At 33.1% G+C, this 14909-nt stretch overlaps 1 protein-coding gene across 1 annotated transcript in view; it reads right to left on the reverse strand.

Moving 5' to 3' along the window:
• LOTGIDRAFT_239178 (hypothetical protein) overlaps positions 1-2636 on the reverse strand; it is a 4133-nt gene extending 1497 nt beyond the window's left edge. The window contains exons 1-4 of the mRNA XM_009053914.1: positions 2315-2636; positions 1632-1715; positions 697-816; positions 68-136 (exon numbers count right to left, since the gene is read on the reverse strand). Coding sequence (XP_009052162.1) covers positions 68-136; positions 697-816; positions 1632-1715; positions 2315-2351 — 310 coding nt within the window. The 5' untranslated portion in view covers positions 2352-2636. The remainder of the gene's footprint in view (positions 1-67; positions 137-696; positions 817-1631; positions 1716-2314) is intronic.
• Between the last annotated feature and the right edge of the window lie 12273 nt (positions 2637-14909).

The raw sequence follows: 14909 nt of genomic DNA on the forward strand, positions 1-14909 counted from the left end.
GATGGTACGGTATAGATTCTTAAGGTGCTATCTCAATGAAATATTGAAAATTCTCTTCGATTCTTACCTAAAAAGTCATCAGTTATTGCATCTGAATCTATCAATAATGGTGAGTACGATATGTATTTATCATTTTCTGAAATACAAAAAAAAAACAATGCTTTAAAAACAAGGAAGAATGACGCATAGATCTACACCTTCAAGCAAACTCTTGGGACCTTAAAGGTATACTACCTCTTAGAATGGACATAAAATTTGAAGTCTCAAACTTGGTGAATAAGTGTATATATTTATCAGTTGGACTTATGGTACCATGACTAAAGAATAGAATCTCTATATAAGAATATATCTATTAAACTATTATTGAATTGAAAAACGCTTCTAAGCATGTTTTAAAACTACTTAGTTTAATGAATTATTACTTAGTTTTATAGATTTATTAGATTATAGAGAGATTCTGTTGTATAGTTTTAACACCTAGTCAGTCCACTGATGAACAAAGACTCATTTTGGCAAAGTTTTAAAATTTCAATTTTTTGTTCATCCAAAGAGATAGTGTACCTTTAAAGACACACATTGTCATGTATGTATTCTTATACAAAGAACGAGGACGACATCGAAATTTGGTTCCATATTTTTCCAATCCATTTGAACTCAGAGATGGAATATTTGCAAGGTAATATAGATGTTACTTACTATCGACTTTTAACAAAACAAAATTTTCTCTTTCTGTAAGAATTTCATTGGCGTATTTATTAGGAGAATCTCTTAAAAACTTTACATTTCCATTTTCATCAGATAATTCTACTTCCTCGGCTGCGAAAAAATACAAAATAATTGTCAATTTTAATATCAAACCATAGGCTTTCAGTAACAAGTTACGTACAGTCGTAAAAACATCCAACGGTACAACTTGTCAACAACCAACATAGATACCGATTGAACCAAGTACGCCCCCCTCCCCCCGCCCCTCCCCTTTTCTCTTTCCGCAAGGATAAGATATTTCAACAAAGCCACCAAATCACATTTAAAGCCATTTCTAGTCTAATTTAAATGTCAATTTAAAGGCTTAGTTGAACTTTTATAACTTTACGAAATTTGACTTATTAAGTCGAGGAAGAGATTAAAAATGGCTGTGAACTACGTTCGTGTATGTTATTTCCACACGAAGTAAGAACCTTACGTAATTTCTTATGACAAGTTCCTTCGCGATTAGTGACGTCATCAAACACATGGTTTCTCTTAAAAATGGGTTCCATTATTATAATTTATAAAAATTAAACTGCTAAATCTTACATGAATAGATATAATGTAGAGGTATTCTAATGACTTGGAAAAATACCAGTTTGTCTCACATGTCCATTATTAATTTATAATTAGCTAAATTAGAGGAGAATTTCAATGAGTGACCGATCAAGAAAGGTGTCAAAATGTCGTTTTTTGTTTATCCAGACTGTACATACATGGACACATATTATTGGTTAAAACTCTTATGCAATAAAAACATAATGATAATACATGAGATTTCATTAGAAACAACAACTAATCAAATAGTTTGCTTAATTTGACACTAAAAAATAAGGAAACCCATCTTTAAGGGTCATTACATATCTGGTACCTAGTACACTTACCATCAAAACCTCGGCACCTATCTCTTATATCCTTCAATAAAGAAATTATTCGACAGTTTGGGTTGAAAATTTCACTGCGAGATTCTGAAAAAAATGTAATCAAAAGATAGTGGGAAAACGTAGGATACAGTAAACAATAATATGTTCCCTTCGGTACTGGAACATTTATGTTCCCTCTGGTACTTGACAACCATGTTCCCTATAGTACTGGAATGTACTTAAATGCCTATGTTCCCTCTAGTATTGGAATACAGAATATGTTCCCCACTTTACTGGAATACTTATGTTCCTTTATAGTAGGTCATTTTCGGGTGTTGATTTGGGTCTTGAATATATTTAAATAGTCTTCAGAATCACAAGAAATGTTCAAAAATGGCATAATTCCTTCAAAAATATCTCTAGGAATTTTACTTTCTGTTTCTATATCTTATACATGTATGTATTTTCTATGTATGGCATAGTGTCAAAAAAAGGCGAGTCGTCGTTTAAACATTTTCAAATGCGTAGGATTCTGAACACACATTTGGAGATTTGGAGGCTTTAAATGTCATGTTTTACGCATTACTGGAATACTTGTGTTCCTAATATGTTAATTATGTTTCAACAGGTGTGGAATACTTATGTTAACCTTATACACATACATAACTATGTCCCCCTTGTACATTAACATAAACATAACTTACCTCCGTATTTAACTGTTACAAACATTGCGTCCGACATAGAAAGGGTTTGTTTACAAAACTAAAAATGTCAATATCGATATACGAGTTAGATTCACACCGATTTGTTTGCTCTTTTCTGACGAGCTGTTCCGTTAGTTTTCTCACATTCTTATTCAATATATTCTGAAAAATTTAGTCACATCCAAAAAATATATAGTGGTACACGAAATCTGCAGACCGCAAGTAATGAATTCGTCGACGAGGTGTATGTAACCTTAAATGCTTATGCATAAATAAGTGTTATCAGTAAACCATTCAATAATGTGTCACTAGTTAACACACGACAGTAAATAAATAACCAGGGAAAGCTAAAGTATTGGAAATATATTCAACTTTAATCCGTTAGCAACCAACCGTTTTACCTGATGATTGATTTATTGAATGATATAATCAGTTAAAGCTCCAATGTGTCATTGTAATTTTCTTTTTTTCCACTACTTAAGAATTAAATAGGATTACCTTTGTTTTTACTATAGGTATAAAGATCTTAATATAGCTCAACCCCACGGTCAGGTCCCTCACCGCTTCATCGCCTTCATCGAAACATTAATGTAGCGCTCTGCACGATCTGCAAGTTCGTTTACTTGATGAGATAAAGGCCTATCTTTAAGGTATTGTAAACAGGTTTTCTAAAAAAGATTATGTGTATCGAGGACACTCATCGCATCAATTTGCACCATTCCAATTTTCAATCAGACGTCTAGGATTCCTGCAATTCCACTAAAATCTATGCGTCTATGTGTATGGTAACGTCACTAATCGCGAAGGGCCTTTAATGTGATAAAGCATATTTTGCGATTATGAAACACTTAGGCTTTGTGGAATTGCAGGAACCACAGACGTCTAATTGAAAATTGGAATGGGCAAATGTATGCTATCAGTGTCACAGATAAGCATAATTGTTTCAGAAAACCTCTTTACAATCCCTTTTACGAAATCGCAGAGAACTAAATTTGTCCAATGCAATAGGGTTTTTTTTCACCGAGTTATAGTATACTTCTGAATCCTTGATGCAAATCCTTATATAGAATTCGATTTGGACATTATCAGCGAAGGTAAAATTGAAAAATTCTTGGATTGCGTGGTTTTAGAGTAAGTAAGAAGGTGGTTGAACGATCAGCTTTCTTAATAACGTACTATCATGACGCTCTGTCTTCATTGTTTTATTATCTGTATCATATAATCGGTTTACCATGTCCGCATTCATATAGGATTGTCTGTCTTAATATGGCGATTAGGTGTTGTTAATACCCTCTAATCAGCCCTTTGCGTCATTAAAGGGACATTACCAGCAAGGGTACCAAATGGTCAAGCGAAAATTATGTGGGCCCTTTAAAGATTACCAAACTTTCATTCAGCTTTTTTTTTATTAGCTTTCATTTTAATATAGCCATTTTAGTTAGGGTCTAACGACAGCCCTCTTTAACATTCGTCACAATAACCTTTTGACCTAACCTGACGACATATGCTTTAACCAATCACATTCCATCACTAACTCACAAAATCCCAGCGCTGGAGAAGGCAGAAATTTGATTGGTTAAAGAAGGTGTAGGTCAAAAGGTTATTGCGACGAATGTTCAAGAGGGCTGTCTTTAGACCTTTCCTGAAGTGAATTAAAACATAAAAACGAAAAGAAAGTTGGTCTAATTTAAATAGACTAGAGATTATCGAACACTAATAGATACAATTTTGACAGAGGTTTTAACCGGGGTTGGAACATATGAAGTTAAATTGGTGTTTGACAAGTCCACTGTTTTTTGCAAGAAATAGAATTGATTTTTGATTTTCGGGGGAAGCTCTCTTTAATGTCAAGAACCAATGTAACAAGTCTATGACGTATGTCTGATCAAGTCACACAATTTTTGTCCAAAGTCCACTACATGTATTTTGATTGAGTCATTGATGGAAGACGTGACATCGTAAACCGGTTTCACAACAGTGTGAAGCGACGTCATTTAATTCAAACCAAACCAAGGTGATGAAGAGGGAAGGTGCGATCGGCTTTGAAATTTTGGACAAATCTCTAATGTAGTTTTCAAAGTCAATAATACATTTCGAATTCGATTTTTAAAGGGATGGTGAACATGTTTTCTAAATTTTCCATGTGTTTGGGGATACTGATAGCATCAATTAGCGCCATTCCAATTTTCAATCAGACATCTGTGGTCCCTGCAATTCTACTTTAACTAAGTGTTTGATGACGTCACTAATAGCGAAGGGCCTTTTGTGATAGTGGCATCATCCCTTTAAAATTTTGATTGTTTGATTGTAATTTTGCTCTTGAATTATTGCGTCCAATCGGGAAAATTTGACTTTTTTTTATAGTAAATCTTAAAAAATATCATAACGTCATCTGAAAAGTTCTCACCACCTACAAGAAAAAATTGTGATTGGTCGCTTTCCACTTTGGTTATCTTGTCTTCCCAAGTTGAACATTAATTGCTACAGGGCTTAATATTATGTATTTATCACTATTACGACCAACTTGGCCGTTAAAAGGAGCACATTCTTGTAATGAAACATTTTCTTCACTTATGGAGTTTACGTTAAGCTCAATATAGCGACTGAGTGTTTGAAGACGTCAATAATCGATAATGTAGCATATTTTGCGATTAGTGACGTCATCAAACACTCAGTTTTTGGTGGTATTGCAGGAACAAAAGACGTCTGACTGAAATTGGAATGTGGTGCAAATTGATATATCAGTGTCCCCCGATACACATAAAAAAGTTAGAAAACCTCTTCACAATCCCTTTAATGATAAGATATATTCCGAAATTACATTCTTTAGTTGTGTAAGTACAAAAACACGACAAGATCCTGCTCCCATTTTTTATCCGAAAAGATGTTCTTAACAGGTGGAAAGAACAAGTTACCACTCCCAATATAATCATCTGATATATAACTTTATATCAATGTACACCATTGTTCCCTTATGAACACCTGGTATCCAATGGCGACGCCAGCCTCCCAACACTGGGGGGGTCCAGAATGACTCAATAGGGGGACAACTATTGAGGCTCAATTTAAAATGCGACAACTCTGCGGAGGCGTCATAGTCGCAAGTCTATCATGGAGCGTCTGAAAGGGTTCTTAGATACCCAATGGCACCCACTAGCAGGGATCCATAGGGAGTACTTGTACCCCATGTTTGGAACCGGGAATGTTGATCAACAATAACACTGTGGAATTCGATTCTTTTATGCATAGTGATTGCTTTGATAGCTTATAGCTTATATTAGGACTTTAAAACGACCAAGTAGGGCATACACAGGCCACCTACTCCTAAGGGACCGCCCCATCTAAATAAGTAGAGAATTACCAACAGAATTCCAATGAGTGATCGATCAAGAAAGGTCTAAAAGTATTTTTTTGTTTATCCAGACTGTATAGACATAAATGATTGGTTAAAACTCTTAATTTATGCAAAAAGAACATAATGATATGATTAAGAATACATGATAATTCATTAGAAACACCAATTATTTTGCTTAATTTGACCCTAAAAAATAAGGAAACCCACCTTTAACATAATTTATGTAATGTCATGTCCTTATTTTAAAATATTCACGGGGGAGGGGCCCCAACTCAACTTAAGTCCACGCCTTACTCATTTCACGATGGATCGTTTGAACAGTTTTATGGCATAAATTCAAATATCATCTACATTGGATCTATCTGTGAAAGCTACTAGCATGATCAATCAATTTTTATGTCTGTTTTACATGTACAAACATACTTGTTGACGATTCATTTTTATAGGTGACCGATTATGCAAATGAAGAACAGTGCCAATATGGTTTGATAAATTACCTTTCAACTAAAACATCCTCAATGGTGGCAAAACGTGTTTGATATAATTTTAACCAAAATGACCCAATCTTAAAATATGCGATTATAGGCTACGAATCAAGTTTTAACCAAATGACGAAGTTGTTACACATCTTCACAATTAATCCGAAAATCTAAACTCAAAGTCATTTGAAAGCAGGCCCGTAGTTAAGGGGGTCTCTTAAATATTCGTCAAAATAACCTTTTTTTTACCTAACCCTGCTTTAACCAATCACATTGCTGCCCTCTCCAGCGCTGGCATTTTGTGTGAGAATGAATGAATTTGATTGGTTGAAGCAGATGTCATCAGATTGGGTCAAAAGGTTATTTTGACGAATGTTTCAGAGGCCAGTCTTTAGATCCTAACTGAAGTGGCTATATGAAATTAAAAGCTAATAACGAAAAACGGAACGAAAGTTTGGTCTTATTTTAATAAGACTGAATGGTAAGTTTACAGAACAGGAAGACAGAGCTTTATTAAATTGAGTCATGGGTTTCGGACTATACGATTAGTAATCTGGTTTGGTTTTTATTATAAAGTCTGCATTTACATCCGAAACTTCACTTTTTAGATTTTTGATAAACTAGGAAAAAGGGTAAGTTTACACTGTGTGCCATAAAACGCACTTTTATGCTATACTTTTTCTGGCATTTTTTGGCACTTTAACAGAAACTGAATAAGTGTTTCTGACACCAATTTGCAGAGAAGGCATGGGTGGTTCTGACATAAGTTTACAAAGAAGGCATGCGTTTTTCTGACATAAATTTCTAGAGAATGCGTGGGTGGTTCTGACATAAGTTTACAATGAAGGCATGGGTGTTTCCGACATTAGTTTACAAAGAAAGCATGAGTCTTTCTGACATTAGTTTACAAAGAAAGCATGCGTTTTCCTGACATTGGCTTACATTAGTAGGCATTCCCTTTACTGACATGATTTTACAGAGAAGGCATACTTTTTCTGACATGAGTTTACAGAGGAGGCATGTATTTTTCTCACATGAGTTTGTAGAGAAAGTATGAATCTTTCTGACATAAGTTTACAAAGAAGGCATTCGTTTTCTGACATGAATTTATAAGAGAGTCATGAGTTTTTCTGACATGAGTTTACAGAAAAGGCATGGGTGTTTCTGACATAAGTTTACAGGGAAGGCAGGAGTGTTTCTGACATTAATTTACAGAGATAATGTGAGCTTTCTAACACAAGTTGACAGAAAGAGTTTCAATTTTTTGGGCATGAGTTACTATCAGTAATATGTCTGATTATGTTAGATTCTTCAAAATGAAGATATCATTAACTGCACTGCTGTTATTATCAGTAATATGTCTGACTATTTTAGATTCTCCATAATGAAGATATTATTAACAGCACTGCTGTTATTATCAGTAATATTTTAGATTCTCCATAATGATGATATCATTAACAGCACTACTGTTACTATCAGTAATATGTCTGACTATTTTAGATTCTCCATAATGAAGATATTATTAACAGCACTGCTGTTATTATCAGTAATATTTTAGATTCTCCATAATGAAGATATCATTAACAGCACTATTGTTACTATCAGTAATATGTCTGACTATTTTAGATTCTCCATAATGAAGATATCGTTAACTGCACTGCTGTTATTATCAGTAATATGTCTGACTATTTTAGATTCTCCGTAATGAAGATACCATTGATAGCACTACTGTTACTACCAGTAACATGTCTGACTATTTTAGATTCTCCATAATGAAGATATTATTAACAGCACTGCTGTTACTATCAGTGATATGTCTGACTATTTTAGATTCTCCATAATGAAGATATTATTAACAGCACTGTTGTTACTATCAGTGATATGTCTGACTATTTTAGATTCTCCATAATGAAGATACCATTGATAGCACTACTGTTACTACCAGTAACATGTCTGACTATTTTAGATTCTCCATAATGAAGATATTATTAACAGTATTGCTGTTACTATCAGTAATATGTCTGACTATTTTAGATTCTCCATAATGAAGATATTATTAACAGGACTGCTGTTACTATCAGTGATATGTCTGACTATTTTAGATTCTCCATAATGAAGATATTATTAACAGCACTGCTGTTACTATCAGTAATATGTCTGACTATTTTAGATTCTCCATAATGAAGATATTATTAACAGTACTGCTGTTACTCTCAGTTATATGTCTGACTATTTTAGATACTCCATAATGAAGATATTATTAACAGCATTACTGTTACTATCAGTGATATGTCTGACTATTTTAGATTCTCCATAATGAAGATATTATTAACAGCACTGCTGTTACTATCAGTAATATGCCGGACTATTTTAGATTCTCCATATTGAAGATATTATTAACAGCACTGCTGTTACTATCAGTAATATATCTGACTATTTTAGATTCTCCATAATGAAGATATTATTAACAGCACTACTGTTACTATCAGTAATATGTCTGACTCAAGGTCAGTATATGCAGAATAAAGGCACAGGTAAGATCTTGCTATTTTCAATAGTTCACGAGCTTATTTCAAAGGTTCAGTTTAAGGCGATAGGTTCGCCATCCGTTTGACCAATAAAACATTAGTCTCAGAAACGGGATTTTTTTTAGCTAAGCTAATCAGTAAAAGTGTGACCATCGAAATTTTAGCCTTCAAATCATTTGTGTTCAGAATTTTCAGCGCTTGAACGTTAAAATGACGACTCGTCTTTTCTTGTAACTGCCTTATATAGAAACGTCATGTATAGAAATAGAAAGTTAACTACATATATTTTTGAAGGAATTATGCGATTTTTGTATATTTCTAGTACTTCTGAAGACTATCTACATATATTCAAGACCCAAATCAACCCCCGAAAATTGCGAACTTGTCTCTTTAATTCCGTTCATCAAAATCTCGTTCAAAGTATGTCAAAATTGAGTAAAATTCGTGTAGTAGTGAACTCCTACAAAGAGAAGTATCATCAGGTGTTTCGAAAAGAGTAAATATGGTCAAGCTGCTTCAGCCAGTTGTATGATTCTCTGTTTTCAGGTCAAGGGTACGGAGCACCACCGCCAATGAGATACCCATTCTGGGGTGGGAACCCGTACAACTACTACAATATGATTCTTTGGAGTATGTTAGATGGTGGCTTTAACACATAATCAACTTATAATACAGCCTCACTTCAAACAGTCTAATTCTGTAATATATTGTCAGAAATCTATACGACAGGAAATTAAACCCTTTTTTTTATATATATAATTTTGTTTGGAATTTAATAGGGGTTTTACGTCCGTTTTATGCACCATGTGGGCTATTGAACACGGAAAACGCCATGCAGTGTGCAATGAGGGGAATTTTGCCATGACAGACGCATTAACCTACTCTTTTTCGATTCCCAACTGTCGAGGGATGTCCACAGTCTGTATCACAATAATCTGGGTTTATTGCCCCATCCGACGTGCATCACTGACAAAGCTATTAGAAAAACTATTTTTGTCGTCTGCACCTGATTATCTACAACCGACTGGAGATTCTGCACCGTGCCAGTCGTTTAAACTCAAGACAAGACTCGGCGACGAAAGTCTCCGACCAAGACCTCTCGTGTGCCCGCACCTTTGAACATTGACATAAATGTAAGACTAAAGCGAATAATCATATAGGTCTGTATCACCACACCTGTTGCAGCGCATGGTTGAACCTTGTGGAAAAATCCAGAATGACATTAATGGTTATTAATTTTCAAACAAAACGAAAACATAGTTGTTATTGTCATCATAGACCAAAAATTAAAATGCATGCCAAAACTTTAAGGGACAGACTCGCTATCCATTTGACTAATTGTACCTGAGTCTCAGAAACAGAATTTTTTAATTAAACTAATCAGTAATAGTGTTCACAGCTCAACAAATTTTAACTTTCAAATCCATGTGTGTCCAGAATTATCCGCGTTAGAATGTTAAAAAGACGACTCGTCATTTCTTGAGGCTCTGCCATATATAGAAAAGTCATAAATAGAAAAAGAAAGAGAAATTCCTAGTTTGAGGTATTTCTGAAGAAAAACGTAATCTTTTGTACATTTTTAGTACTTCTGAAGACTGCATAATATATTCAAGACCAAAATCCACCTCCGAAAATGCCGAACCCGTATTTGAAACTAGGGTACGATTGGTCGAACGGATAGCGAACCTATCCCTTTAATAGTGTCCAGCGGGTGCTGAACTCGCAAACTAGGTAGTTGTTGGTAGTCGTAGTAGTTTTTTGTTGGATTGGTCCGAATTGGATGATTCTGTATTGTTGGTCTGGTAATTGATAATAAGTTTTGACCTACATTCAGTTAATTTTATACGTATAATATGTAAGTAGTGTCGGAATGCAGGCTTAATGCCGACTATTTATCAACCGCGTTTGACGTAAATAAATTGCCTGTCAAGCCTTGCCCAAGAGTACAGGAAAGTCCGTCTATTTCAATATGTTGTGATCAAATATGGTTTGCCAATAACAAATATCCCTATAAAAGACCTAATTGAAATTAATTTACAATTTCGAACCTTTTCCTTGTTTTTTTTTTATATTTTTAGTCTACATCATAATCTAAATAATTTTATACCATGTTATTTTTAACCAATCACAGCATGTCATGTAAAATCCGTTTATGAATGAAATAAGGAATTGTGGGATATCGAAACCCAAAGAGGCTGTAATATTGCTTTACTTAAGGTTTCGATATCCCACAATTCCTTATTTTACAATGTCGCATCTTTTTCTTTTTCTTTTTGATATTTTTAATCTATATAATAATCTAAATAGTTTTCTGCCAAAGTCCTGTCCCAATGATGTTATTTTTAACCAATCACAGCATGTCCTGTAAACCCGTTTCTAGATAAAATGAGGAATTGTGGGATATCGAAACCTAAAGTAGAGTAATATTACAGCCTCTTTGGGAATCAAAACGTGCCATGTAAAACCTGTTTCTTGGTATAGTAAGGCATTATGGGATATCGAAACTCAAGAGACTGTCATATTGCTCTACTTTTGGTTTCGATATCCCACAATTCCTAATTTTATTCAGAAATGGGATCACATGCTTTGATTGGATAAAAAAAAACATCACTTGGACAGACCGTTGGTAAAAAACTATTTAGATTGTACTAATCGCTAATCACGAAACGCCTTGTGATAAAAGAATATTTTGCGATTCGTGATGTCATCAAACACTTTAGTTTTATTGGAATTGCAGGAACCACAGATGTCTAATTGGAGATTAGAATGGTGTAAATTGTACACATAAAATAATTTACAAAACTGATTTACAATCCCTTTAAAGTACACATCATTTTGTCCTCCTGGCGAATGATTGTGTTAGTTGACATTAAATACATAAATAAAATAAATAATATCCGCCCATATTCCTGACACTGTCGCCTGGGTCACCGTATAATGTCTTCTTTTATTATGTTGTCATGATTTAAATAGATTTAAACCTGCAAGAAATCTCAATATATAAGATACACGCAGGTCAGACAGTTGGCTTTCTCTGTTTTCTTATCTCAGGTATGTTTGTTTGGCTTTTCTCAAATCTGTTCATTATTAAGTGTTAGATTTCAGACTTCCAATGCAGGCACTCTTGATAGGTAAATTATACTGCTAGCTTTGAGCGATTTAACTCTATATAATTTAGTACATTCTTGAGCTAACGAGCTAGATTTCTATATAATACATTTGAGCTAACGAGCTAGAAATAATAAATGTAACATTGATAACATGCTAAATTTTCATATAATACACTTGAGCTAACGAGCTAGAAATTATATATATTACATTTGAGCTAACGAGCTAGAAATTATATATAATACACTTGAGCTTGCGAGATAGAAATAATAAATGTAACATTGACAACATGCTTGATTTTTATATAATGCACTTGAGCTAACGAACTAGAAATTATAAATGTAACATTGATAACTTGCTAAATTTTTATACATAATAAATTTGAGCTAACGAGCTAAAAATTGTTAATGTAACATTGGTAACATGCTAGAATTACATATAAAACACTTGAGCTAGCAGTCATAAATGTAGCATTTATAATATACTACAATTTATATATAATTGATTATATGTAATACACTTGAGCAAACGAGCTCGAAATTATGAATGTAACATTGATAGCTTATTAGATATTATATATGAACATATATTATATACAATAAATAGCTAGATATTAAATATAAAAAGCTAAGTAAAGCTAGAATTGAAATACAACACAAGCTAGCTACAACTAATTAAATTTAATTCACTTGAGCTAACTATCTGGATATTAGATATAACAAACTTGATCTAACTAGCTGAATTTTAAATATAATACACTTGAGATAAATAACTGGATATTGGATATAAAACACTTTAGCTAACTAGTGGAAATTAAATATAATATACTTGAGCTAACTATTTGGATATTAAATATAATTCACTTGAGCTAACTAGCTGGATATTGAATATAATACACTTGAGCTAACTAGCTGGATATTAAATATAATATACTTGAGCTAACTAGTTGGATATTAAATATAATATACTTGAGCTAACTAGCTGGATATTAAATATAATATACTTGAGCTAACTAGCTGGATATTAAATATAATGTACTTGTGCTAACAAATTGGATATTGAAATATAAAACACTTAAGCTAACTAGCCGGATGTTAAATATAATTTACTTGAGCTAACTAGCTGGATATTAAATATAATACACTTCGAGCTAACTAGCTGGATATTAAATATAATACACTTCGGCTAACTAACTGGAAATTGAAATATGAAACACTTGATCTAGCTAGCTGAATATTAAATGTAAAACACTTGTGTTAACCAATTGGATATTAAATATTAAACACTTGAGCTAACTAACTGGATAACAAATTTCACACACTTTGGGCTATATATATAAACAAAGCTTTAGGGAACAACAAACACAGTTTAACTATTTCTGCAACGTTTTGACGTGTTTCTCGTATCGTAATCGTGATGAAAAATTATAAGAAAATTTCATCTTAAATCAAATAAAAAAAATCACTTTTCTTGAAAATAAACTTTGTCATCACTTTCTTTGATTTAAGTTGGATTTTATCTAACTGAAAGCGAAACGTTTGCAAAATTTTGATTTTGAAAAGTGATGCGTGTACCTTAAATTACATTGTATTTGTTGTGAAAAGATATTCCATTAATGATAACCATCTACATGTCTTGCAGAAAAATGAGAACAATTATTATTTTATTGTTGGTGTACTGTATTTGTGTCTGTGTTGTTGTGGCTCAGCTTAAAGGTTCGTATTATCATTTCCGTGTCCCTTTTTAGTTTCATAAAATCAATTAAAGTGAATGTTTTCTAACTTTTTTTATTTGTATCGGAGACACTGATAGCATCAATCTGCACCATTTTAATTTTCCATCAGACGTCTGTGGTTCCTGCAATTCCACTAAAAGTAAGTGTTTGATGACGTCACTAATTGCGGAGGGGCTTACGGTATACAAGCTTACTTTGCGATTAGTGTATGATGATCAAACACCTAGTTTTACTGGAATTTCAGGAACTACAAACGTTTGATTGAAAATCGGATTGGTTCAAATTGATGCTATCAGTGTTTCCGATACAAATAAAAAAAAGTTAGAAAACGTTTTTACCATCCCTTTAAGTGTATGTTTGTTCACCACGACGGATATCAATTGAACATGCAAAATGCATTTGCATAAAGTAATATAGTGTAGATCAAGATATTTAATTGGGTGTTGTCTGTGCTAATTTAAAATGCATGATCCAACGAAATTGGTATACAACACAATGTTCCAGGTCATCAAAATATTCATCCAATCAAATTCTTTCTCCAGTGAAAGATATACCTACTATAATTGAGGATTTTGATTGGTTAGAATAAATTATGCAAATTATGCAACATTAATGATGAGTGAAAGGGACAGATGCGCCATTTTTTACAAATCATACCTAAGTCTTAGAAACGGGATTTTTTTTAGCTAAGTAAATCAGCAATGGTGTTCACATATCACTGTCGAAATTTGAACTTTCATATCCATTTGTGTCTAGAATTATCCGCGTTCGAATTTTAAAAAGACGGGTCGTCTTTTCATGAGACACTTCGATATATATAGAGAATGCAGATATAGAAATAGGAAAAATAATTCCTAGTTTGAGATATTTCTAAACGAATTATTTCATTTTCGTACATTTCTAGTACTTCTGAAGACTATTAAAGATGAGTTCCCTTATTTTCATTTATGAGAATGAAAATGCTTATCTTTGTATGAATAGAAAATAGAGAGGTTTTCTAATGACTTGGAAAATTACCAGTTTGTCTCACATATTTAATTCATAATAAGCTAAATTAGAAGAGAATTACTAGCAGAATTCAAGTGAGTGACCGATCAAGAAAGGTCGAAAAGTCTTTTTTGTTTATCCAGTCTGTACATACATGGACACTTCTAATTTGGTTAAAACTCTTAATTATATGCAATAAGAACATAATGATATGATTAAGAATACTTGATTAGAAACACCAATTAATCAAATAGTTTGCTTAATTTGACACTAAAAAATAAGGAAACCCATCTTTAACATAAATTAATTCAAGAATCAAATCAACCTTCCAAAATGGCGCACATGTCCCCTTTTTTTTTTTAAACAATATTTACTCAAGGATTACAATGTATCGAGATCTTCA

The sequence above is a fragment of the Lottia gigantea genome, assembly GCF_000327385.1.
Source record: "Lottia gigantea unplaced genomic scaffold LOTGIsca_203, whole genome shotgun sequence".
In the NCBI taxonomy this organism is placed as follows: Eukaryota; Metazoa; Mollusca; class Gastropoda; family Lottiidae; genus Lottia; species Lottia gigantea.